The 27,156-nt window shown below is 46.4% G+C and overlaps 2 protein-coding genes and 1 long non-coding RNA gene across 3 annotated transcripts; 1 reads left to right on the forward strand and 2 right to left on the reverse strand.

Moving 5' to 3' along the window:
- Window positions 1-9,430: 9,430 nt before the first annotated feature.
- On the reverse strand, window positions 9,431-12,360 carry LOC123168733 (uncharacterized). Its single transcript, XM_044586604.1, has 2 exons — window positions 11,135-12,360; window positions 9,431-11,043 (listed from the first exon to the last, which is right to left on the reverse strand). The coding sequence occupies exons 1-2, from the start codon at window positions 12,316-12,318 to the stop codon at window positions 9,612-9,614; spliced, it is 2,616 nt and encodes an 871-aa protein (XP_044442539.1). The 5' UTR covers window positions 12,319-12,360; the 3' UTR covers window positions 9,431-9,611.
- Window positions 12,361-21,443: 9,083 nt separating this feature from the next.
- LOC123169439 (uncharacterized) lies at window positions 21,444-24,376 on the forward strand. The gene is made up of 3 exons (XR_006484807.1): window positions 21,444-21,934; window positions 23,876-24,049; window positions 24,174-24,376. It is a non-coding gene; the product is annotated as an uncharacterized lncRNA (long non-coding RNA).
- Window positions 23,573-26,280, reverse strand: LOC123169438 (uncharacterized). Its single transcript, XM_044587313.1, has 2 exons — window positions 25,120-26,280; window positions 23,573-25,031 (listed from the first exon to the last, which is right to left on the reverse strand). The coding sequence occupies exons 1-2, from the start codon at window positions 26,247-26,249 to the stop codon at window positions 23,573-23,575; spliced, it is 2,589 nt and encodes an 862-aa protein (XP_044443248.1). The 5' UTR covers window positions 26,250-26,280.
- Window positions 26,281-27,156: the final 876 nt, after the last annotated feature.

Genomic DNA, 27,156 nt, shown 5'->3' on the forward strand with positions numbered 1-27,156 from the left:
ATTCAGTTCTCAACGACAACAAAGGTGTGCAATGTATATTTGAAAGACGGAAGCTACATCGTGGAATAGCCTGGCTGGACGGACACCTGCGCACTGTACGGGACCCGAGTGGCTTCCACGTTCTATATTCTTCGGCCTCCATTGGACGACAACCATGGGAAAAGAAGAGAAGTTCACAACTGGTGTCCGTGAACATGCATCCATGCTTCCTCGGTTCCTCCGTCTTTGGAAGGTACATTTGATTTGTTCCTTTGCTCAATTAACTAGGTGCTGCACAGGCTGTGCAAGTATCAAAATTTAATATGGTTACCACTGGAAATTTATTATGGTTACCACTGGGTGTTGTAGTCATATCAAATGATGTATATTCAAATTCCATGCATGGCTTTGTTCTCACCCACCAAAACAAACCGAAAATGAAGTACTTGTACATGGTACCTTTCTCTTTGCAGGGAAGGTGCATTGTGACTTCGGCGAGATGGAATAAGAAAGACAACAACACGTAAGGCATGACACTGTGCCGTTGAGCTCCACTCAGGATGGTCTCTCGCATGCTCGCCCTTGTTGTGACCACAAGTGGATGATATAAGATGTGGAAGTCTCTTGTCTTGGGGTCACGTAAACAAAGCAATTTCGAGTTCAGAAAGCCGCATTATGCAGGTGGGTTAGACGAGGATTGACTATTCCCCATCGTGCACACACCTTGATGATGCAGGTGTTAAGATCCTTTGACCGAGCTAGGATGCCACCAGCAGCAGCCTCAACAACCATCTTTGCTGGCACCTCAGTGGCGGAGATGGCCGCCTGTGCATTGTGTTCAAGTGAGCCCATTAAAAACAAGCAAATCCTTCACTAGATTAGTGTTTCCCATTGGTTATTTATGGTTGATGAAACATGACCCAGCTGTCATCCGGCCTTAGCTTAGTCCCTGAGCACTTGCTTGATTGCTTGCCAACCATCGTTTTCCATGGGCATGTTTGTTGGTAAGTGGCTGAACATGCATCGCAAAGATTCGGATGAGTATTTTCGAGCATCAGCATTGTGTACTACTTGGAGAGAGGTATTGAGATGGGACGACACCAGTTCTCTAGCTTGGCTGAACTTGGACATCCTTCATTTGTCATGGAAAGCGACTAAATGTCCTCAGGAATAATGGACGCTTCACCCGGCTCCTCATCGACCAAGAAAATGTTCCAGGAAAGCCTAGCATTCTGCAGCAGTAAGTCATGTTTGATGCCCTCCATGACCCGGCCCTCGGTTGAAGCATGCTGCTTCAAAACTCATTGCATCAAGATAAGGCTGAACACAAACATAAGATCATAGCAAACACAGATCAACAAAAAACTGGCAAACCTATTTAGTGCTGGCCACATTTTCACACGCCAGTCAAAAGATTGAAGATTGACTAACTAGATATAGTACAGATATCTCAGTCTTTAAATAGCACTTTGCAAAATTAACAGAGAAGCACGTTTTCAATCCGTCATATATTATGTTCTCAAGGTAGAAACTAAGAAAATAAATGCTGTAGAGGACAAAATAGGAATCTTGCAGAGCCCTATGAAAGGTGCATCCTGAATTTCTAATGCAGCAGCTCATGTCAAGAGTATGGGTGGGCGAGATGTTTCTATCCTTCCTTGGTTTATTGTCCTCGGATGTTTGTGCAAGTGGTTCTTTCAAGTGTTAACAATGACTAAAGGTCTTTTTCACGCAAAAGAAAAACAATGACTAAGAATGATCTTAGTCTTAGAATCATGCAACCATCGGGTGGAGCCACGCCCCAGGACCCAGGGCCCAGGCCAAGGGCGTGGGAAATTTTTTATACGCCCAACTACTGGATTTTAATTACGCGTGAGGGTTTTCTGCTGTAGCCGCTGCCGTCGCCATCACCATGGAACTTTTGGCCCCCTCACCTCTGGCTGCCATCATGACGCTGAGAGGTGGGAGGACCTTGCATCTTCAAGAGTTCTATGTTCTTCGTCAACGTTTACAACAACAACAACAACAACAACAACAACAACAACAACAACAAAGCCTTTAGTCCCAAACAAGTTGGGGTAGGCTAGAGGTGAAACCTATAAGATCTCACGACCAACTCATGGCCCTGGCACATGGATAGCAAGCTTCCACGCACCCCTGTCCATAGCTAGTTCTTTGGTGATACTCCAATCCTTCAGGTCTCTCTTAACGGACTCCTCCCATGTCAAATTCGGTCTACCCCGTCCTCTCTTGACATTCTCCGCACGCTTTAGCCGTCCGCTATGCACTAGAGCTTCTGGGGCCTGCGTTTAATATGCCCAAACCATCTCAGACGATGTTGGATAAGCTTCTCTTCAATTGGTACTACCCACTCTATCTCGTATATCATCATTCCGGACTCGATCCTTCCTCGTGTGGTCAACGTTTAAAGAATAAAATTACTCTCGTTTCTTTGACGGTGCCATGAGGTTAGAGAGTCTTTTGTCCTCGCAGATCCGATTATTAAGATATGATGAGTTTATGTTCGTGTGTCAAGCTTTTTTTTGTTGGCTCTATTCTTTATGGAGGTGAAATCTTTCAATGACACCATGATGAAGATATACTGATTCGACGGCGTGGACTTCTAGGGGATCATCTTCGGCCCAAGTACATTCATAGATTAAGACTTCCCATCTTTTTGGATGGGCGACTCAAGGCGCTTTCAAAAACTATTATCAGTAATGTTCGTGTGTGTCGGTGTGGACGGCCATCTATGGGGTCATCAAGTCCCCTTGTGGTTCGGCTGGGGGGATGCACAAGACGCAAAGAGCAAAATCAACAGAAGACGCAGGGATCTTTACCCAGGTTCGGGCCACCGAGAGGTGTAAAGTCCTACTCCTGCTTGCTATATTGGGTATATGTGTTGGAACACAAGTACAAGGAGGGCTACCCCAACAAGGATGCGAGAGGGTGGCAGCTACGCATGTAGTTGTGCAGAGGATCGATTCTCGTAAACGCTGCCATGTCCCTCCTTTTATAGCTAAAGGGGTAACCACAGTGGCAAAAAGATAATTACATGATGATTAGATAGCAACAATGCTATCATACCAAACTCTGGTAGTTAGCACAAAAAGCATTAAATGCACCGTTAGGTGTCGTGAGGAGGAGGAGCCTCAGCAAGGTTGCTGCACCGCTTGCTCAGCTAACTCCTATTAGCTTGACACGCCATTTGGACGGGTGTCAATAAAGGTAAAAATCCTTCCGGCGAGCTGACACGTGTCCGACAAGCCTCACCTAACTGCCTGCGGGCTCGACACCTCACTGATTAGCGACTTGCTGCTCGATGAGGTGTAGCGCTGGCAGCTGGCGGGAGGTTGCCGGCCAAGGAGCTTGTTGGGCCTTCGTCTTGCCAGCTCGGCCTTGCCGGCAAGGGCTGCTTCTAGAGTTGCCCTTGATGCTTGTCTTGTTCCTTGAATCTTGGTCTTCTTGATGCACTCCTTGATCTCTCAAGGAGTGGCTCCCTTGGCTTGAGAGTCTTATTTATAACTTTATTTGGCGGGGGGAGGGGGGCACTGCCTCTTGTCCGTGCATAGGCCAGGGTATAAAATGCCCATGTTTTATACACCGACAGCGTGGGTGAAAGAGTGACATAATCGTTGTTCCAATCTATTTGCTGTCTCTTTACTGAAGTCTTTCGAAAAAAATTCAAACAAAGATTGATATCGCAAAGGTCTTACCAAGAAATTTTGTTGTAATTCTTAGTCATAAGAGTTACTTTGTATTTTCTTGAATTATAGTTTCAAATCAATGTACATGTAACTGTTACGAGTATGAATAAAATTACACTGTTTCTAAAAAAGCTAAATTTTAATTTGCTGAAAAAAGACTGGATTTTAAGTTGGGCCCAGGGTCTAGCCCACTAAAGCACTACAGCAGGCAGCCACACATGGACCGACAGGCTATCTCCTCCCGCGGCGACTATTTATCGCCTTAAGCGATACAAGCAACTTCTATTGCTGAAGCTTTTTCCTCCATCACCTCATATTGGGCCAGCCCATTCATGCGCGTGTAGTGTAAAAAGAGCATAAAGCACTCCCATTCATGCGCGTGTAGTGTAAAAAGAGCATAAAGCACTGCAGCAGGCAGCTACGCATGGACGAACGAGGTTGGCTCCCCCGGGAGCCCCAATTTGACGCTCGGCGCCACGCACGGGGGCAGCTCGACTGGGCCGGCCCATGAAGCTGCACCGCGGGTCGAAAAAGATGGCAAAAAGAAGTGGCAGGCGCGGAGGGGATTCGAACTGGCGACCAACTGCATGCGGCCGCGCACACGTAGCCACTCCGGTAGCCAACATCGTTGTTCCAATCTATTTGCAGTCTCTTTACCGAAGTCTTTGGAAAAAATTTCGAGCAAAGATTGATATCGCAAAGGTCTTACCAAGAAATTTTGTTGTAATTCTTAGTCATAAGAGTTACTTTGTATTTTCTTAGATTATAGTTTTAAATCAATGTACATGTAACTGTTACAAGTATGAATAAAATTACACTGTTTCTAAAAAAAGCTAAATTTTAATTTGCTAAAAAAGACTGGATTTTAAGTTGGGCCCAGGGTCTAGCCCACTAAAGCACTACAGCAGGCAGCCACACATGGACCAACGAGGCTGTCTCCTCCCGCGGTGACTATTTATCGCCTTAAGCGATACAAGCAGCTTCTATTACTGAAGCTTTTTCCTCCCTCACCTCATATCGGGCCAGCCCATTCATGCGCGTGTAGTGTAAAAAGAGCATAAAGCACTCCTGTTCATGCGCGTGTAGTGTAAAAAGAGCATAAAGCACTGTGGCAAAGATTGATATCGCAAAGGTCTTACCAAGAAATTTTGTTGTAATTCTTAGTCATAAGAGTTACTTTGTATTTTCTTAGATTATAGTTTCAAATCAATGTACATGTAACTGTTACAAGTATGAATAAAATTACACTGTTTCTAAAAAAAGCTAAATTTTAATTTGCTAAAAAAAGACTGGATTTTAAGTTGGGCCCAGGGTCTGGCCCACTAAAGCACTACAGCAGGCAGCCACACATGGACCAACGAGGCTGTCTCCTCCCGCGGTGACTATTTATCGCCTTAAGCGATACAAGCAGCTTCTATTGCTGAAGCTTTTTCCTCCCTCACCTCATATCGGGCCAGCCCATTCATGCGCGTGTAGTGTAAAAAGAGCATAAAACACTCATGTTCATGCGCATGTAGTGTAAAAAGAGCATAAAGCACTGTGGCAGGCACTACGCATGGACGAACGAGGCTGTCGTCTCCTCCGGGAGCCCTGCGTCAAATTGGCGGCACCATGCACAGGGGCAGCTCGACTGGGCCCGCCCATGAAGCCGCACCGCGGGTCGAAAAAGATGGCAAAAAGAAGTGGCAGGCGCGGAGGGGATTCAAACTGGCGACCAACTGCTTGCGGCCGCGCACACGTAGCCACTATGCTAGACTAGTTTAGTTGGCTGAGCAGCAACGCACAACTTAAAGTACTAAAACCTGACTTGTGTACTGTAGCGAATAGAAACCAATTACTATAGTGAACCCGAAATTAGTTGCTACATTGATTTTTTAAAGTGTAATTTCTTTTATTGTGTATATTTTAAAAAGTGCGCACATTCTTTGAATTAATGAAAAAAATTAGAGCCCAGAACATATTTCGAGTATGTGAACAAAAAAAATTGAAAAAGGCAGAAATTGTTTCTGAGAAACATGAACCATTTTTTGAATTTTGGAACAAATTGGGAAAACATTTAAACCGCGAACATTTTTTGAATTTGTGAACAAATTATAAAATTCTAAACAAATTTGAAAGCGTGCACAATTTTTGAATTTGTGAACAAATATTTGAAAAATGGAACATTTCATGATATTCCAAACACAAATTTGAAACCACGAACATTTTTTTTTAATTTCTGAATAAAAAACTTAAAATGGAATATTTCATGAAATTATGAAAAAAAATTGAAAGCATGAACACCTTTTGAAATTCTTGAAATTTTTTGGAATTTTTGAACAAATTATGAAATTCCAAACAAATTTGGATGCGTGAACATATTTTGAATTTGTGAAAAAATATTTTAAAAATGGAACATTTCATGATATTCCAAACAAAAATTTGAAACCGCGACATTTTTTGAATGCTGAATAAAAAATTTAATTGGAGTATTTCATGAAATTATGAACAAAAAATTGAAAGCGCGAACATTTTATGAAATTCTTGAACATTTTTTGAATTTCTGACCAAATTTTGAAACCGCGAACTTTTTCAAAATCCTGAACATTTTTTAAACCTGCAACACTTTTCCAATTTGAGAACTATTTTTTATAGAAGAACATTTTCTCGAATTCCTGGACATATTTCTAAATTCTGACTAAATATTAAAAGTAATTTTTTTTAAATTCCTGTACATATTTGAAACTCAAACATCTTTTTAATTTGCGAACAAATTTTGAAAAGAGGAATTTTTTTTGGAAATCTAAACAAAAGTTGTAGTTTTCGAAAAATATTAAAAAGAAATTTCAACTTGAAAAAGAAATAATAAAAAAGAAAAAGAAAAAAGAAACAAAATAATGAAATTCTATTTAAAAATGAAATAGGAAGAAGGAAAAAGAAAATAAAATGACAGAAAAACATAGAACAAGAAGAAAAATTAAAGAACTCTGTTTAGGAAGCTTCCCAAAACCGGAAAAGACCGGTTGGAACTTCCTAGAAGCCTCGCGAAACCAGGAAGGAGGAACACATTAACGGGCTGGCCCAGTTAAACTCTCGATCGCAACCTCCTGTGCGAAAGGTCGACTTCTTGATGCAAAATACGTCATATAGGGTTTTCCGTCTCCTCCCTCGACGACTATTTATCATCTTATAAGTGATACAAGTAGATTCTATCGCTGAAGCTTTTTCCTCCCTCACCTCATATTGGGCCGGCCCATTCATGCGCGTGCAGGGTAGAAAGAGCAAGGAAATGCGTGAGAAGCAGGGATCGAAACGGGGTCTCCAGGGGGGAACTCGGGGGACGCGCTAACCATTACACCCAAGTTCCCTTCATGGTAAGAACACGGGGCGCGATCTACTTGAGGCGATAGCAGTCGTTTTCATCGGGTTTTTTCTTTTTGTTTTTACAGGGTTTTCTTCCTTTTTCCTTCGTTTTTTGTTTGGTTTTCTTTTCTTCTTCTCCATTTTTTGTTTGCTTTTCTTGTTCTTCTCTATTTTTTGTTTGGTTTTGTTTTTTCTTTTACATTTTGTGTTTTTTCTTATATTTGTTTTCGTTTTCACTCTAAATTTTTCGTATATTTCAAAAACATATTTTTAGTAAGTGATCAACATTTTTTGTATACACGTTCAACATTGATTAAACATTTTGCAAATATTTGTTCAACATTTTGCAAATATTTGTTCAACATTTTAATACTTATTCAACATTTTTTAGAATACTTGTTCAACATTTTACAAATACTCGTTCAACATTGTTTTAATACTTACTTAACATTTTTTTATAATCGTTCAATATCTTTTTAAAATGCTTCATTAAAAATGTATAAACATGATAAAAAAATATTCATCATTTCCTAAATACAGGGTCAACATTCTTTCTATACACATTTAATATTTTTAAAATGCTTGATTAACATTTTAAAATACTTGTTCAACTTTTTTTAAATGTTTGGTTAACATTTTTATATACAAGGTCTATAAAATTCACCATTTTATTACTATATGGTCAACATTTTTTAAATACACATTTAACATTTTTCAAATACTTCTTCACCATTTTCTCTGAAATGCTTGTTCAACATTTTTCAAATAATTTTTCAACATTTTTATTTCGAATGCTTGATTAAAATTTTTATATACATGATTAACATTTTCCCAAGTACTTGTTCAACATTTTCCAAATACTTGTTAAGAATTTTTTAAGTACTTGTTCAACATTTTCCAAATACTTTTTCAACATTTTTCAAATACTTGTTCAACATTTTAAAGTATAAACAAAAGTACAAAAATAAAGCAAAAAAATTAAATAAGAAAACGTAAAAGAAGAAGAGGAAAACGAGGTTGTGGCCTCTCTCGCGGCTGGGCCGGCCCAATTTGCCCTCCCCTTCAGCTAGCATTCCCGTCTCCACGCGCGAGGAGCGACCGGTCCTAGCCCGTGCGACCAGCGATGCGAACTGGCTCGGCAGCGCCCCGGACACTGGACAGCCGCACCTTCCCCCTGCACCGGCCGGCGCTTCCCTCCCGCCTCCCTGCTCCTCGCTCCCCCGTAATCCCCTGCGTCCACACCCCGATCCCTAACTCGTGGCATGGCGGCAGTGTTCCCTAGCCGGCGCCTTGCCGGCCCCAGCAGCCGCCTATCTTGTGCCGCCGGCCCGACGGCCCGCCGCCCCGTCGCCCTCCCGACAGAGTGTTCCAGCAAACTGTTCTATTGACCACGCCTTTCTGAAGATTTATTCTTCATACATTTAGATTTATTTGCTGGTGTGCCCACAACTATGTGCTTAGTTCTGCCGCTTTAAATTGAAGCAGATTTGATGTGTTCAGCACGTTCATTTTTTTTAGCAGGAGCTGTTTGCTAGACCTTGTGCACGGTGCCAAACAGCTGCAGCAACACATTTCGTCCAAGAAAATAAACACACTCGAGCAGAACTTCTGACCTACTACTTCTTTGAGGTAAAGCATTACTAATATGTTATGTCTCAAGTGAAGTGTGTTTTCTCTTGACAGAAAAGGTGTTTTTTTGTCTTAATACAAAAAAATAATTCATACCATGTAGCATGTAGCTTCGCAGATTTAAGGATCCATAAGCATTGAGTTTAAATTCTAGTTTAATTGTGCAATTGAGCCATATTGTTTGCTTTTGCATGTGGTATATTTTTAGTGGCTATGAGGTACTTCAGGGATAGTTATAGGCGGTAAAAGAATCCGTCTCGCCAATTTTTTTTGGACCGGTGTTTACTCCAATCCTGGCTCGGCCACTTACCATGGATTAATACACTGCGTGTGAACCTACCACAACCACTGGATTCAGGTCTGCACCCGAGTCGGAATATTCATGAGGCAAAGGAGTTGCCCTTTTTGGTCAACTCCAACATACTAGCATTAGTGATTTTGAATAATCCAGTTAATAAGTAAAGTAAACTGCAGATGTACCGGGAGAAGAGGATAGAAGAAACCCGACAAAGCTGAGCACCAGATATCTAAGAACAGGTGTAGAGAAAAACGGATATTCACTTCCGCTTCGACAACGACCAGAATTTTCTTGCAAAAAGAAATATCCTCTTCCATCTTCAATTCTGTTGAGCCCGAGCTGGAGCCAGCAATTACACGGATGCCGTGGCAACGGGCGGGGGTGAGGCAGTTGGCCAATTGGAAATCAGTCAAGAGTGCTATATAGACACTCCCAAAAAGAATCTAATCAGATTCCCCCCCTGTTGTACTATATCTTACATAATGTTAAGCAATAGATCAAATTGGGGCACAAAATGGTGAGAAATGAAAATACAAAAAAGAGAAACTACCTTGAATTTTGGCAAGTGTGTCGTACTCACATCGAGTACTCTCTCTATCTCACATGAACAGAACTGCACAGCACACTGATAATAAAGGGGGCGATACTGCAGCTAACTATGCCTGATTCCCACCGTTCGCCTCCTCCTGTATCGGAGGAGGATTTTCCGGGTGCTGAGAACTGTCATCAGGATGTGAACACAGGAATGCCAGGATTACATGAATTGCAATGTAGGCCAGCACGGCAATGATCAGTGCAACGACATACACAGACGTCTTCCACCCCCTGCTGGAGCCTGCTGCGTAGGCCACCAAGAGAGCGAGCAAATCCAGCACAATCGTCGTGCTCAACACCCTGAGTGTGAGGGACCTTTTCGTCTTGTCCTTCCACTCCAGTAGCAAAATGATGATAACAACAATGGACGCCACGAAGGACGTAGAGTTGCTGTAGAAGAAGGCGAGGTACCGGGGCCTCCTGTTGTCATGCATGACCGGGTTGCCTGCGTCGTACCATTCACTGCTGTGCTGCCAAGCTCCCCCGGGCGGATCTAGGCCGGCTTGGTAGGTGACACTTGCCACAAGGATTCCTAGCAGCATCAGGTATTTTTGCTTGGCATATGTTGTCTTCTTATCGTCCTCACCGTTCTCTGGCTTCGGTTGACTGCTGGTGTTTCTGTTCTTATTCAAGAACAATAGGAACAGTGCAGCTATAACGAAGAGGACCACAACCACCAGCGCGAAGATGTAGATGGATGTTTTCAGATGCTGTGTGCTTCCGGCAGCATAGGCCCCCATCAGGCCAAACATGCCCACCGCCGTGCAAATAGCGAGCGCATAGCTTCGTATGGCTGGCCTGTATAGATGTGGGTTCACCAGCAGTATGATGAGGGCAATGGACAGCATGAAGCTCACCGAGTTGCAGTAGAAATAGGCGGTGTAGCGGCGGGGGAAGTTGTTTAAGAGGACCGGGTCACCTGCTTGAAACCCACCAGACTCATCGTCATGGAGCCGGAAACCGCCTGGAGGAGTCAACCCGGCTTGGTAAGTGACGGTTGCGGCCAAGACCGCGAAGAGGAGCAGCCGCTTGCGCCTCTTCTCCACCATCTCAATTTCCTGCGGGGTTATGGTGTCGGTGTGGTCCAGCGTGAAGAAGACGACATGGATCACCACGTAGACCAGGACGCCCCCTGCCAAGGCCATGGCGTAAATGGAGGTGCTTACATCCCGGCAGCTCCCGGCGGCGTATGCACCGATGAGGCCAAACAAGTCCAATACCATGGCTGCCTCCAGCACGTGGGTCTTGAGCAGAAGCTTGTTCTGGACCAGGATGATGGCGACCAAGGATGCCACAAAGGCGACGGAGTTGCAGTAGAAGAAGGCCTTGTACCGCCCAGGATTCCTCGTCAGGAGGATCGGGTCGCCGGCCATGTGCCCTTGGCCGTTCTCCTGCCAGACTCCACCCGGCGGGTCCAACCCCGCTTGGTACGTGATGGCCGCTGCAAGAGTGGCGAGCAGCAGCACAAGGGAGCTAGCCTTGTCCGCTGCCTTCCTAGAAGTTGCAGAGAAACAGAGGTCAGTTGTAAGCTGGAATGTGCAGAGGAGGAAGAAGAACAAGAAGAAGGTATGTGCTGGCGTGGTACCTGCTATTAATAGTGCGCAGACTTGGAGTCCTTGGTACTTGCAACCTTCCTGACACGGATTTATGGAGGTCTTTGATTTTGGCCCAGAAGCAGGCAGCCCTTATGTCGTCTATGAACCTCCCAACAACGGGCACTTTTTCTTTGAAATAAATGACAGCTTGGAGGAATATAATGAAGGCGAGGACAGCACCAACCAGGCTGATGACATAGATGGTGGTGTCGGTCTCCCTGCAGCTGCCGGCGGTGTACGCGCCGACGAGGCTGATCAGCGCAATGGTGATACACCCGTAGGCCTCTTTCAAGCGGGGCTTCCTGTCCAGAAGCACCACGATGATGAGCAGCGATGCCACGAACGCCATGGCGTTGAAGCACAAGAAGGTCGTCAGGCGCTTGCCGTGGCTGTCCTTGAGGATCGCGTCGCCGGGGCGGTGGCCGCTCTCGGGGTCGTCCCAAAAGCCACCTGGCGTGCTCATCCCGGCTATGTAGGTGACGCTCACCGCAAACGTCGCGAGTAGCATCAGGACCTTGCGGAGCCGTTTATCAGCGGTGGGGTCGTTGTGGGAGTAGAAGTAGTGACCTGAGCAGAAGGAGGCCACCGCCATCTGACCGACAAGGTAGAGGACGACGAGGCCCACCAGCACCAAGGAGTAGATGGTGGTGAGCTTGTCGCGGCAGGTGCCGGCGGCGTAGGCCCCCATGACGCTCACCAGGTCCAACACCATGGCTGCCAGCAGCGGCCGCATGCTGATCCACTTATTCCTGTCTCGCAGGAGGGCGAGGAAGAGGACGAGGACGATGACCACCAGCGACGAGGCGAACGCGGTGGCGTTGCAGTAGTAGAACACCAGGTACCGGCGGTAGCTGGTAGTCCGGATGATGGAGTCGCCAGCGAGGCGGCCGATGGCGTCATCAGTGTCCTGCCAGACGCCTCCCGGCGGGTTGAACCCCGCGGCGTACGTCACCGTGGCCACCAGCGTCGCGAGCAGCAGGATGTACTTGCTCAGGTCCCGCATGAGCTCGGCACTCTTGATCTCAGGACCCCGAGGAGGATCCACCGTGGGCTCAGGACCCGGAGGAGGCGGAGCACTCTTGATCTCAGGACCCGGAGTAGGATCCACCGTGGGGACGTCCACCACGATCTCATCTTGGCTGATGTCGCGTGGTGGCACGGTCTCCATTTCCATAGCAAAATGGTGTCTCAAGGTCCAACTGCCGGAGGGAGTTGTGCCGAGACTTCCCTGCTGAAGATCTCTCTCTCTCTCTCTCAAATATATATAGCCACGCTTGGTCGTCAGCATGACTACCTGGCATAACGGCGTAAATTTGAAAAGAGAAAATGCCGGGAAGAAACGGCAGTGCCGGCAGATTGACCTTCTAGTTTATGCTGACGCGCCAAAGGTCTCAATCATGACTGTTATTCACTGGATGCCATGTCGGAATCTCGCCGGAGAATGCCATCAAAGTTCATCAAGCGGAAGGGGCAGTGCAATGTAGCCGAAACAGCGGAGTGGGCGGAACGAGGGAGACAATGGAGAAGAAACTGCCTGGGCAGAGCGGGAGCACTAGTACTTTATTCTGCGCACGTACATTTTTCTAGTTATAGTTAGTTGTTGTTCTCTAGTGATGTAGAAGAGGTGGACGACAACGCTTGAGAGGCAGAGGCAAAGCCGGTAAGGGTGGCACAAGTCACAACCGACGGTTGTTTCGGTCCACATACTACTTGAATTTACTCCTGAATCCTTCTTTTTAGAATACACCGCAACATTGACACGCACACTTACACGATGTCTTGGATAACGGAATTTGAAGATTGAGGAAGTTGCCTCGAGATAAACGGTCTCTGTCCACGGAAGAAGCAATCCGTTCTTATGGGACATACATGACGTAGAAATTATATGTGATATTCCTGTAGAAATGCGCAAAAAAGTACAAATTTGGTGATAGTAGGTAGGAGTGCAAGTTTTTGTACAGTACCACCGGGCATATGTTCTATAGTCTCATGCCTAATTATGCCTTCAGATCAAACGCTATTGCTCTCAGTTCTCACCTATCAAAACAAACCGAAAACTAAGTATACACTGTGACCCTTTCTTTGCAGGGAAACTGCGCTGTGACTCCGGCGGGATGAAATAAAAAAGACAACGCGTGAGGCATGACTCCGCGTCGTGGAGCTCCACTCGGGATGGTTTCTCGCATACTCAACCTTGTTGTGACCAGAAGCTAGTGGTAGTGGATGATATAAAATGCGGGTCACGTAAACTAAGCAATTGCAAGTTGAGCCAGCCGCATTGTGCATGTTTGTTAGACAACGCTGTCGAGCATTGACTATTCCCCATGAGTTGTTGTATGTGCAACTCCTGGATGATGCGGGTGTTAAGATTCCTTGACCGAGCTTAGGATTGCCACCAGCAGGCAGCAGCAGCCTCAGCAAACCATCTTATTGCTGGCACCTGCAAGGGAGGAGCTGGCTATTGTGCATAGTGTTGAGGTGTGAGTTCATTGAAAATTAGGAAAATCCTTCACTAGATTAGTGTCTCCTATTGTTTTATTTACGGTGGACGACCCAGTTGTCGTCTGGCCTAGCTTAGTCCCTGAGCACTTGCAACCATCATTTTCCATGGGTATGTTTGTTGGTAAGAGGCTGAACATGCCTCGCAAAGATTCGGATGAGCTTATTCGAGCATCAGCAATGGGTGCTGCTTGGGAGGTACTCACATCAATTTTCTAACTTAGCCAAACTTGGGTTTATGTGTAGTTCTGGTCCTAATCAATTTGCCACACTGGTTTTAAAATATCTCTTTTTTTAGACAACCTTTAAAATATCTCCTTTGTCTTCTTCACAATAGGACGGGACGAGAGGGAGGAGATGCGGCGGAGATGGGCCTGGCGTAAGGCTACTCTTTGCAATAGAACAAGTTTTTCGATATTCTGAAATCTGTACTATCTTACTATTTTACATTCCTGTTTTTTGCCTTCGTGCTTGTCACCTACGGAAACTCTTTCCATCAAAACTCTTAGGTCTCATGGTATCGGATGCACCAGCCTTTTTTTTTTTTGAGGGAATCCAGCCATTATTTCAGTTGCAACAAGTTGAATAAAGATTCCAGATTGTCGGAAAATGGGGAAAATATTTTAATTCCAAGAATTAACATGAGACATAACTCATAGTTAAGTCATAATATCAAATTTCCTAGCAATAGGTAAAGCATCCCAATAAAGCAGCACAACAAAACATCTTAAGGTAGTACAGTAAGCAGTGCACACTTATGCCCCTTAACATATCCACAATAAGTTCGGGAGTGGCGTTTTGACTCTTGGATGCAAATGAGCTTGTTATATGGGCCGTTGCAATGGCTACAAATATTTGTGCCAATAATTTTATGAGCAGACATACGGGTTTACAAGATATTGGTGTATAGACTCAAAAAAAAAACAAGATATTGGTGTATAGACTGGCATATACAGTGAGACTATTGTTTTATCTGAAAAAGGAGCCATACATTGGATTCACACACATTTTACATCAAGGATCGTGAAACCTTGCAGAAAAAAGTTGCTTAAAAGAAGCAACATTGGGCATTGCATTCCCCTATGGAAAGTATTTGTACAAAAGGAAGAAGGGGATAGCATATTCAGTTTCTTCAACGTTTCGACGAGCTGCCAAATCAATTGATCGTGTTAGACTAGGCTCGCCTGCCTATCGTTCTTTTCTTCCTATCGAAGAAAGAGGCGATCTCGCCTGCGCCGCCAGGGAGTTCCTCCGATGGCTCCCCTCCGCCGACGACCTCAGTCGTCGGTGGTGAGGAGGGTCGCCAGATCCACGTGTGTGTGGATAGTTTTAGGCCAAAGTTGCTTAGTTTTAGGCTGTTCATCGCCTTTGTTTTGAAGGCAGCGATGACGAGGCTGAATAAAATTTCTTCAAATCTTACTCCGATGAGGCGATTGGTCCTATGGTTGGGGATGGATTTGGAATCCAGTCTGTTCAAGCAAGGATGATGTGACGACGGCGGCATCCTCGTGGTGGACCTGTCTCCTTGTGCTCCGCCATTGCGACGGTGTTTGCTCCAGCGCCGGCGCGGAGCTTGGGAGGTAGTCCATGAGCGGCATCTGGAAGATGGTGGATCGTGTGCTGGGTTCGTGATACGTGGATGGCAGATATGGTTTCCTCCTCCGACGTCTTAGTCATGTGGAGGTGCCAGATCTGGAGTTCGATGGCGTGTCCGAGATTTTGCCTCGATCTGATTCGTTCAACGGTAATGGTTTCGCCTTTGGTGAACCACCTTGGAGGTCCGCAAAGCTGCATATCAGTGATGGAGCCGCGTTGAGCTCGGGTATGAAGGTGACACGTCATCTTTTTTTCCTTTTGTGGCTGTTGTGGTGGTGCCAGAGGCAGGTGACGGATGTTGGTGTCAAGTTCAGAGGTTTCTTCGGTCTTGTTTGTAATTTTACTTCTTGGGCGTTGTTCCTTTGTGCAAAGGCTAGCGTTCTGCTATTTATTCAGTTTTACCAGATCGATATGTACGTGGCTTATACTATAATCCTTTTGATATAAATGAGACACGTATTACCATGCAAAAAAAAGTTTCTTCAACGTTTCCTTAGCACATGTGTGAGCCAAACCATTCAAGTCTCTCTTGATGTGGTAAATATTCAGAGAGTGAGCTTTCTAGAGGTTGGAGACATTTGGAACATGAGATCTTGTCTCCCAATGGCCTGGATGGGAGTGAGCATCCTCAACAGCTATGACTCTAGTGAGTACATGATTGTGAGCTAGAAATTTATGTCATGAAAAATCTTCTTCTCGGGGAAAGCCCGCTTGGCCCTCGTGTCGCTCCCGCAGGGGCAACTCAGGCGGCGCTAACCCTAGCCGCCGGCCACCCCTCCCCCTTCTCCTCTCCCTCGCCACCACCGGAGAAGGTCGCCGAAACGCCACGCGACCACCAGGGAAGGTGGTGGTGAGGATTTGTCTGTCTGTCGCGCGCAGGGGGGTTTGGAGCCAAGGCGGCGACCTCGGGCGATGGAGCGACGTCAACCTCGACCCGCGGCCGTCGCTGGTGCTGGGCACCCCCCTTGGCCGCACGGGCGGCAAGGCAGCGACAGGTGGTGGCAGTGGGGCGCGGTGGCCTCGGGGGCGCCCGTCCCAGATCTGACGCCTCCGCCTCCAACCCTCTCGCCCCCTGTCAAATCTGGTCTCAAGCTGCCCCAGGTCGTCGGCGCCGTGTCTGAGGTAGGGGTTGGAGAAGACGTGGAGCTCGGAGAAATCTAAGGCCGACTCTGTCGACCACGACGACGGCGATCCATGCGAGCGTTGTCCCCTACTTGTAGAGTTGTAGGCGCCTTCAAGGTTATCCCTTCCCCCTTTGCCTCTCCCCCCTGCTCGTGTACCGAGGTGAAAACCCAAATCCCTCTGGATTGGGCGGCAGCGATGCTCACGGCGTCGCCACCTTCATGGAGGTGCCGCCTTCGGTGAGCATGGGGTCGTCGTGAGTCCGGTCTAGTTGGTAGGCGTTCGGCGGCGGTGTGGTTGGAGTTCGCGGTGCCTTGGTGGTGCCTTGTTCGCCTATTTTGTGGTAGCTTGTGGGCACTTCCTTGTCGGTGGCCAGCATTCCTATGTGGCTTTTGGGCAGGGGATTGGGTTCCTCTCTGCGGTAGCCACGGCCATATATGGGTCGTGTGAGCTCGGAGTCTGTTCTATGGTCAAGGCACCGCCTCCAAGTTATGTCATGTGTCTTCCCTCCATTGCTGCTCTGTCATCAGCAGTCCCGCCGCGCATTTGCTTCTCCTCGCGTCCAGGTTCCCTCCCAGTGCCCATGTATCCCTTTGTTGAGCTCGGCGATGCGTGTTGATGGTTAAATGGTATGGTTTTCCGGGTGGCTATGACGTTGGTTGTACACATTTGCTCTTGGGAGAGCGTGTGCATCGTCCGATGGATTGGCGCCTTGTGCCAGGCAAGGGAGCAGGGAGCCCCTTTCGGAGATGTAGGAGGTCGTCTCCGATTCGGCCGAAGCCCATGGAGCTGTCAGAGTTACTCTCACCTGCTAGTTGTGTCTCCTCAAGGCCTGCTGGTGTGTTTGCGGGGTGGCTTGCACTCAGTGGAGGGCTTCATCGTCTTCAAGCTGTTTTTGTACCTTAGATTCTTCATCCTTGCTTGTAGATGGTAGGAAGCCTGATAGCTGCTTGCACAACACCCTGTACCTTTTTTAGTTGTTTCTTTGTTTTGATTATGTAAGTCGATGGTTGTTGTAATCTTTGCCGATTGATGGCTTTGTTAATTCAAAGCCGGACTCGACTTGAGTCTTCGTTCTAAAAAAAAAGTACGTGATTGTAGCATGTCCTGGTTGAGTTGAGCAGCTGAAGCAAGTTGGGAACCTAAAAGCTGAATCCTGGCTTTTGAAGAGAATTAACAGCTTTGCATCATGCCGTAATCATAACATTTGTTCTCTGATTTAGTTGCTCTTGCAAATGTATACGCTAATTCATGTAGCATGCTTGTGTGCCTTTGTATTCCAGGCAGCATCAGGGAAGACTTTGAAACTTGTTAGTTGTAAATCAGTTCTCATGGTGCTCCCAGTACGGAGCGCATGCGCATTGTCAAGTGTCGGTAGGTGCATCTGTTATCCCTCGTCATGTAGTTGGTCATGTCGTGATCTTCAGCCATTTGTCCCTGTACGAGTGCTTGTGCAGCAAAATATACATACGAGGGGTTTCCTGTTTTCTTTCAAAGCGCTTGTCATTTCTAGATTTTCATAAACACTAAAGAAATGACAATAAGTTGCACATAGAGACTCTTCAAAATAGGCTTTCACCCTGTTTTATAAATAAAGCAACCATGACTTCCATACAACAAGTTTACATGCATAATAGGAATAAAATAGTCTAGTAGGGCATCAACACAAACACGTCCAGAAAAGCATAAAAGAAATAAGAAAAAAGACCACGAACTGGACGGAGTCTCTGGAGGCCCGTAACTAGGCAAATCGGCGAGCGGCATCAGTGATCGTGTCCATCATAAGGCCAAGCCGATCACGATCATGCTGTCTAGACAACGCATGCCAATGCTGCAAAAATGCAAGGAATTTGAAGATTGAGTCAGAGGCCCGTCTAAGAAAGACCCACTTAATTACCATCTTATTACGCATCATCCACAGGGGTCAAACTAGCACCGCAAATACAAGCCAGAAGATGTGTCTCCTCCTTCTGGTCTGGTTGGCATGGGTTTGAAGGGACCGAGCTAGGTCCAGGGCCTCCCAGTCAGGCCCCAGAGCCTCATGGACAAAACTTCGAAAAACTCTTGCCGCCATTCAAGAGAAGAGGATGTGGGTCCCAGGCTCTCGGACGCCTCAAAGAGGGCACAATCCATTCCTAGAGTCGTGCCGCTTGATCACCTCCATCCCATATGAGAGGTGATCCTGCAACAATTGCCAATACAAAGATTTTGATCTTCAGGGGTAAGAGCTCTTTCTAGAGCGGAGGAGCCAGGCAATAGGCGGTCGTCAGCACAAGGAATGATATGCCGAGCCGAGAGAGAAGTCCCCTGAAGGGGCTAGCTGCCAGGATACGCTGTCCGGATAATCCGTGAGCAATGGCGGGAGGGCTGCCCGCAAGCTTGCCCACTCTACGATCTCCAAATGTCCGGGAACAAGATGTTCCAACCATTGTGGGCAGCCATGGAGAAACACCATCGGATCCGTGCAGATGACAAACAAGTTTGACCCCATACATAGCAAGATCTCGTCCACCCCTCGGGTCAAGCCAAAATAGGGTCTCCTCACCATTGCCATTGGAGAAGGACAACCCCAGACGGATCTCATATGCTTGATCTGCTAGATGGACCTCTAAAATGGGGATCCCTCCCTACATCCACATGCAAACATGGGTTGGCCCCTCGGGTATTTTACTTAAATAAGTTAGAACCATAAACCTCCATCTCTGCGAATTATCCACCGGACCCATTGTAGCATAAGGACCATGTTCATGCGACGGGAAGCCTGAATCCCTAACCATCTCAAGTCCTTTTGCATGCAAATGTCAACCCACTTTACCATATGGTATTTCTATCGGCCATCCATTGCTTGCCAAAAGAATCAGGAAAGGTCTTTATCAAAGAAGCTATGGAACCCTTCCAGTAAGATATATAACCCCATCATAACATAGGGAGACTAGAAAGGTTGAAATCTATATATAAGGACGGTCGTACTCCCCTTTGTTGTAAAACGACCGCACTAAGGTTTCCCCCTAGATGCTACCCGCCCTATAAGCGGGTCGAACTTACTCAAGGGAGCCCTCGAGTCAGACAGTGCACATAGAGGCTTGGGAGTGCCCCGAGTTTAGAATGACCTGAATAATTTCTTTTTTTTTGCGGGTGACCTAAATAATTTCTGGCACATACGTGTGATGTTGTAACAACAACTATGATCTAATAAACCAGGGATTAGACTATTAGAGAACCCAACTGCTTTAGCATAGGGGCAAGAGAAGAAAATATGCATGTCATCCTCTTCAACCCCAATATAGAGCATGGTTTATTGATGTGAGTACTGTACTTACCCACTCATGTACCCTTCTATTCACGTGCTGTGTCGGACACGTGCCGGGCCGAAAATCCGTGCCCGTGGACCGGCCTTAAAAGCAAGGCCCATGTGGCCAGGTATGCCCAACAACCAAGCACAGGCTTTACTTTCTATTTTTTTCTATTGATGGGTAGCATTTTGTTATTATACTCTACTAGGAGAGACCTCCTATCTACCGCATTCTGCGATAGAATGTCGGGGCTTCGCACAATCAATCATCCCACTGGGCCGGCCCACGTAGGAGCGACGAGCGGTGATAAGAAAAATGTGAAGCGAAAGCTAGGATTCGAACTCATGATCCAGCTATAATACCACTGCGTCCGATTAGTGTTCCTGGTAAATAGGCGACGGAAACTCTTTAGAACTAGCTACATGGGCACATCGGTTTTTTTGTAATCATTTCTTAAAAATCCGGAAGATCTTTTTAAAAAATTCCAAACGTTTTTGACAAACACACATGAGTTGTGAAAAATTGTGAACCATTTTCGAATTTGTAACCAAAATTCCAAAACCGAAACAAATTTTGGAAAGTGAGATTTAAAAAAAAATCCGACAAATTTTGATAAAAAACGAACAAGTTTTTAAGAATTGTGATTTTTTTATAAATTTGTGAACAAAAATAAAAAATTAATTTTTAAAAACATTTGTGAAAAAATCTTGAAAAATGGGAACAGTTTTTAAAACACCAAAAAAAATTGACAATCAAAAACGGGAAAAAATGTGAACAATTTTTGAATTTGTAAACAAAATTTTAAAAACAGGAACCATTTTTGTATTTGTGAACAAATCATGAAAAATGGAACTTTTTTCAAAATTCCAAACAATTTTTTAAATCCCCAACAAGTTTTTGAAAATGTGAACACTTTTTGAATTTGAACATATTTTCAAAATCGGGAACATTTTTTAAAATTTCAAACATTTCTTGTGAAACCCGAACAATATTCGAAAACTACGAAGAATTTTTGAATTGCAGGCATCCTATATACATAAGAAGTTGATCCCCACTATCCTATTTATCTCAACATGCACACATGCCACCTCATCAAAGGCCGACCACTATATGCATGAGGAAAAGTTTTCCATTATTAGTTGATCTCATGAACACTTTTCACCTCATCATACATGCCACCTCATCAAAAAGAGGTCCACTCAACATGCATGAAAAAAAGTTTTCCATTACGTTATGCCTATTATATTCAAAATATTTTCTAACTACACAATAATCAATTACAATACATAGTATTTATTTTTAGCTTTATTTTATATATTATTAATTCAACAACAGAAGCTCCATACAAATCAAATCACTGAAATATATTGCAATTGATTCTCGCAGCAACGCGCGTGGTATTCTCTAGTTTTTCAAATTAGCGAACATTTTTAAAATTGTGACAATAATTGAAAAAAATAGAAATAACTTTGTGAATTCCAAACAATATTTGAAATGTCCAAACATTTTTTGTAAAAGTAAAATAAACTTGAAGTTGGAAAAGAAAAGAAAAAAGAAACAGGAAAACATAAAAAACAAAAATATAAACTGGAGTAAAAGAACGTTCGTAAACATGAGCGAACGAACTGGTTAAATGGGCCGGCTCAGTCGCTTTGCTAGTGCGGCTGTTGTGCGATGCCGCAACGCGCGGCAAATAGGTATTTCCCTACTATATTGCTAAAAAAAAAGGTATTTCCCTACTAGGCCACCGGAGCAGGGGTGTCGTCATATGTCTTGTCCGCTTGCAGAGTCTAGTACAGTTTCTGTTGCCGCAGCAATCGCGATCGCGAACCCAATCTGCTGCATGCAGCTTGCGATCGTGAGAAATGGACTCCTGCGTTCGACCTGCTCGCTCTCATGGCTTAATTTACTGCCCGAATCAAGATCGGAGTTCCTTGCCATATCGCAGCGCCAAGGCTGCCGGAGCTGACGCACCATATTGGAGACAACCGGCGGCAGGCCGGACTGCGAGAAGCCGCGGGAGGTGAGTGAAGCAGGCCGAGCTCCGCTCTAAGAGCGCGCCGATGGTGCTTGACGAAATGGCCCCGTCGGAATGCCCGGGTGGTGGTGCTCGACTAAATGACCCCCTGCGGGTGCAGGACTGGTGCTCGACGAAATGCGTGAAAGAAACCATCCTGAGAAAGGGGCATCCCGTGTCTTTCTCCCACCCAGGTTGCCAGGCGCTGCAGCTGGGGCTATGCTTTCTCTGAAGTTCTCTGCAATGCCCGGACGTAATTCCAGGTGTGCCTCCTCTTCTATGACCCCCACTTCATATTATGTTATGCCACGAACCTTATGATGCCAGATTGGGTGTGTTGCTTGAACTTCATGTGTCTGTTCCTAAATTTTAGTAAACTCTGTGAAAATGCAAACTGCACTAGGATCATATTCTATGTCGGTTTCCGTTCCACCTGGGGATCTTCCACCTGTTTGGGCCTCCTAATCACGCCAAAGGAGTGTGGGGGTCTGGGTATTCTGGACCTAGAGATTATGAACTCCCCTCTCAAGTTATGCTGGGCATGGAAGGCGCATACTGCAGGGGGCCGATCTTGGAGCATTATTGCTTAGCCCCCCTGGAGCATCATGAAAGACAGCTATTCAATGTGGCGGCTCGGGTCGAACTGGGCAATGGGCGACGATGCTTCGTCTGGACAGATTGTTGGGTGCAGGGCGCTGCTGTTGCGGAATTTGCTCCGGATGTCGTCAGTGCCATACAGCTGGTTGTTGGGTGCAGGGCGCTGATGTTGCGGAATTTGCTCCGGACATCGGCACCTCTAAAAACAAAGCTTTTTCTTTGGTTGGTCATCAGAGGGTGAGTCTGGACGGTGGATCGCCTTGCCAAGTGCATCTTGCCTCGTCAGGACTCTTGCTGTTTCTGTCATAGTGCACAAGAATCAGTTCATCATCTGTTCATTGGGTGCACGGTCGTTCGGATTATCTGTAGTTCGGTGTTTCTTTGGGCCAATTTGACCAATGTCGTTCCTCAGGATAACTTACTTCTACGTGACGGTGGCTCGACGCTAGATCGAGAACTCAAGACACTAAGAGGAAATCTCTGAACTCTTTGGTCCACCATATTATTTGGAGCATTTGGCGTGAGTGGAACGGCAGGGTTATGGATAATCGCTTCTGGCCTTTACAAAGGGTCATTCATCAAGTCATAATTTTTTGAAACATCTCTCGATTTTTTTAGGAATTTTTTGAAACATAGAAGTATGATTTTTGAATTGTCAAAATTCAGGCTCCATGGAGCCTGAGTTCCATTTAGCATTTCATCTTGCATGATCTGGTTCCTGGTGCCTGCATAATTTCTAATGCATCTACCCAGGTCACATGAGCACAAATCGGTCAGGTGTTTACATCCTTGCTTGCCAAACTGTCTTGTGATGTTTGTGCAAGTGCTCTTTTTTATGTGTTTAACACTTAACAATGATTAAGACTGCTCTTAGTCTTCGAATCATGTAACTGTAGAACAACCATACGTAGCTCCGAGCCCTGTGAACCTGACACATCCACTGGATTCAGGTTTACAGCCAACCCGGGTTCAAATATGTCCGAGGCAAAAATGTATATATTTTTCCCAATATGCTCGAACATACTAGCTAAGTTTGAGTGATTTAGAATAATCCAGTACATCAAACATCAAGTAGACTACAAATCTAGAAATGGGGAGGGATAGGGCATAACAGAGATGACAAGCTACGACCAAAACTAAGAATAGGGAGAAACTAAAAATAAAAGAGAAGCCACACACCATCCCCTCCTTTCTATTTGTATTACATAAAAACAATAAATCAAATCAGGGGACAATAGGGAAATTGATATACAGGCAGATCGCATCCACTCCTCGCATGAACAGAGCCACAAACACACTGATAATCAAGGTGTTGACATTGCAGCAAATTGTGCCTGATTCCTCGCGTGCTCCTGTGATTGAGAATTTGCTTGGGCGCCTGGAGTCCTTTGCCGAGGAATGACAGCGCTATGAGAACGAGAACATAACAATGCCAGCATTATATGGATTGCAACGTAGGCCAGGACGGCGATGATCAGCGCGATGACATACACAGATGTCTTCCACCCCCTGCTGGATCCAGCCGCATATGCCACTAGCAGGGCAAGCAAATCCAGCACAATTGTCGTGTTCATGACCTTAAGCGACCATTCTTTATTCTTATCCAGCCACTGCGGCAGCAACATGACGATGACAACAATGGACGCCACAAAGGAGGTGGAGTTGCTGTAGAAGAAGGCGAGGTACCGGGGCCTCCTGTTGTCATGCATGATCGGGTTGCCTGCATCATACCAACTGCTGTCGTGCTGCCAAGCTCCCCCAGGCGGATCTAGACCAGCCTGGTAGGTGACACTTGCCACAAGGATTCCTAGCAGCATCAGATATTTTCGCTTGGCATGCTCTGTCTTTCCTTTTTTGTCAGCATTCTCTTGCTTCAGTTCACTGACCGTATCTTTCTTATCCAAGAACGGTAGGAACAGTGCAGCTATGACAAAGAGGACCACAACCCCCAAGACAAAGATGTAGATGGATGTTTTCAGATGCTGGGTGCTTCCGGCAGCATAGGCCCCTATCAGACCAAACATGCCCGCCGCCGTGCAAACAGCGAGTGCATAACTTCGTATGGCTGGCCTATATAAATGGGGGTTCACGAGCAATATAATGAGGGCGATGGACAGCATAAAGCTCACCGTATTGCAGTAGAAGAAGGCTTTGTAGCGGCGGGGAAAGTTGTACAAGAGGACCGGGTCCCCTGCCCGGTGCCCGCTGGATCCATCATCCTGAAGCCGGAAGCTGCCCGGAGGTGTCAACCCTGCTTGGTAAGTGATGGTCGCAGCCAATACTGCGAAAAGGAGCAACCGCTTGCGCCTCTTCTCCACGGACTCAATTTCCTCAGCAGTGGCTTCGGTGTGGTTCAGTGTAAAGAAGACAACATGGATCACTACATAGACCAGGACGGCGCCTGCCAAGGCCATGGCATAAATGGAGGTGGTCAAGTCCCGAGAGCTTCCCGCAGCATATGCTCCGATGAGGCCAAACAAGTCCAGTATCATGGCTTCCTGGAGGACATGGGTCTGGAGCATAACCTTGCTTTGTACCAGGATGATGGCCACCAAAGAGGCTACAAAGGCGACGGAGTTACAGTAGAAGAAGGCCTTGTACCGCTTAGCATTCACTGTGAGGAGGATCGGGTCACCAGCCATGTGCCCGTTCCCATTATCCGGCCAGACGCCACCGGGAGGGTCCAGCCCGGCTTGGTAAGTGATGGTTGCTGCAAGAGTGGCTAGCAACAGTACAAGGGAGCGAGCCTGCTCCGCTGCCATCCTATGTAATTGGGGAGCAAAAGAGGTCATTTAAAGCCAATGATTTTCAGAGGAAGAAGAATAAGAAAAGGGATGTGCTCCCGTAGTACCTGCTGTCATTAGTCTCCGGACCAGGAGCTATTGTTATTGCTTTTGGCAAGCTCCCTGACACGGAGCGATGGAAGCTTTTGATTTTGGTCCAGAACCTGGTATCCCGTGCAACTTGGAGCAATGCCATGAATGCCAGGACGGCAATAACCAGGCTGCCCACATAGAAGTTGGTGTCGGTCTCCCTGCAGCTGCCTGCGGTGTATGAGACGATGAGGCTGATCAGCGCGACGGCGATGAACCAGTATGCCTCAGTCACACGAGGTTTTCTGTCCAGAAGCACCACGACGATGAGCAACGACGCCACGAACGCCAGGGCATTGAAGCACAAGAACACCGTCAGGCGCTTGCCGTGGCTGTCCTTGAGGATTGCGTCGCCAGGGCTGTGGCCGTTCTCAGTGTTGTCCCAGAAGCCGCCTGGCGTGCTCATCCCTGCAACGTATGTCACGCTCACCGCGAACGTCGCGAGCAGCATCAGGACCTTTCGTAGCCGTTTCTCGTGCACTGCGTCGATGTAGCTGTGCTTGTCGTCTGGCAACGAGGCTAGCCCCATCTGAAGAGCGAGGTAGGCAACGACGGCAACCACCAGCACCGAGGAGAAGATGGTCGTGGGCTTGTCGCGGCATGTCCCGGCGGCATAGGCTCCCATGATGCTTAGCAGGTCCAGAACCATGACCGCCCGCAGTGGCAGGAGGGTGACGCGGTTCTTCTTTTTCTCTTCCACGAGGGCAAGGAAGAGGATGGCGACGATGATCACGAGCGACGAGGCAAACGCGGTGGCGTTGCAGTAGTAGAACACCAGGTACCGGTGGTAGCTGGTGGTCCGGATAATGGAGTCGCCGGCGAGTTGGCCCGTGGCGTCGACAGTCTCCTGCCAGACGCCCCCAGGCGGGTTGAACCCCGCGGCATATGTCACCGTGGCGACCAGCGTCGCCAGCAGCAGGATGTACTTGCTCAGGTCCAGCATGAGCTCGTAGCTCTTGATCTCTTCTGGTTCCCGTTGTGCAGGAGGCTGAGGATCCTGGGGCTGTCTGTTTCCATTTGTTAGATTGGTGGCAGGAGAAGGATCTGGCTCAGGGCCGTCAATTGTGATCTCAGTTGGGCTATTCTGGCGTGCTGGCTCGGCCTCCATTTGCACAGAAAAATGGTGCCTCAAGGTTCAACTTCTCGACGGAATTAAGGACAAGACCTGAATCTGTCTCCGGTATATAGCTGACCCGGCAAGCTTGCTCGTCAGCATGACAACTCGGCACAACGTCATCTATATCTATACCAATATAAAAAAATCCAAATGGGCAGATTCAAACCATCTCAACCTTCAGATCATGTTATCTAGCGGTTCAAATCGCTCCAATGTTGAGCATCAAACACGTTTAACACTCTAATTACCCACCACTGCCATTGGTTATAAACACGTTTTGACTCAACGCTATCCCCTGAAATCTGCCATGTAATTAATATCCTACCATTACCGTAAAAAAGTAATTGATATCTTACCAAATATCAACGTGCAACTGATATATCTTACCTAATATAACGTGCAACTAATATCTTACCTAATATAAACGTGCATTGCACGTACATTATTACTAGTATATAAATAGAGGAGGAAAGCAATAGAAAAACGGCATTTCAACCAAATTTATCATTCACACAGGGTCGTTGGATCAGCACCCGACGGACATCGTTCATCTTCTCGGGGAGACCACTTCCTGCATTATTTATTTATTTGTGTTGTAAAGGTAGCTGGTTGCCACCACAGGCGCAACCTCATCGCCGTTAACAAATGGGGTGGCCGGAGAGGGACTCGTGGTAATGGTATTGTCGCCGGTCCCCGGCCCGCTTCATCATTCTGATATGAATGTCCCCGCTTCATCAGTAATGGGGCGTGGGGAAGATGGTGACACGCCACGAGGGAGGGTGCAGGCACCGGATGTTGAGTCCAGATAAGGTACAGGCGTACAGCCATTCGACAAATTGCGTAGTAACTTTCTTGTGGTTTTATACAGGGGCAATGTACTGGAAAAAGCTAGAGTGCC

Source organism: Triticum aestivum, chromosome 7D, assembly GCF_018294505.1.
Source record: "Triticum aestivum cultivar Chinese Spring chromosome 7D, IWGSC CS RefSeq v2.1, whole genome shotgun sequence".
NCBI classification, from domain to species: Eukaryota; Viridiplantae; Streptophyta; class Magnoliopsida; order Poales; family Poaceae; genus Triticum; species Triticum aestivum.

Bases quoted from the DNA above. Each gene is read 5' to 3' on its own strand.
- LOC123168733 (XM_044586604.1), bottom strand. From the start codon at position 12,318: ATGGAAATGGAGACCGTGCCACCACGCGACATCAGCCAAGATGAGATC. The intron at 11,044-11,134 runs GTACCACGCCAG...TGCAACTTCTAG, and splicing joins CTGCGCACTATTAATAGCAG to GAAGGCAGCGGACAAGGCTA.
- LOC123169438 (XM_044587313.1), bottom strand. From the start codon at position 26,249: ATGGAGGCCGAGCCAGCACGCCAGAATAGCCCAACTGAGATCACAATT. The intron at 25,032-25,119 runs GTACTACGGGAG...CCAATTACATAG, and splicing joins CCGGAGACTAATGACAGCAG to GATGGCAGCGGAGCAGGCTC.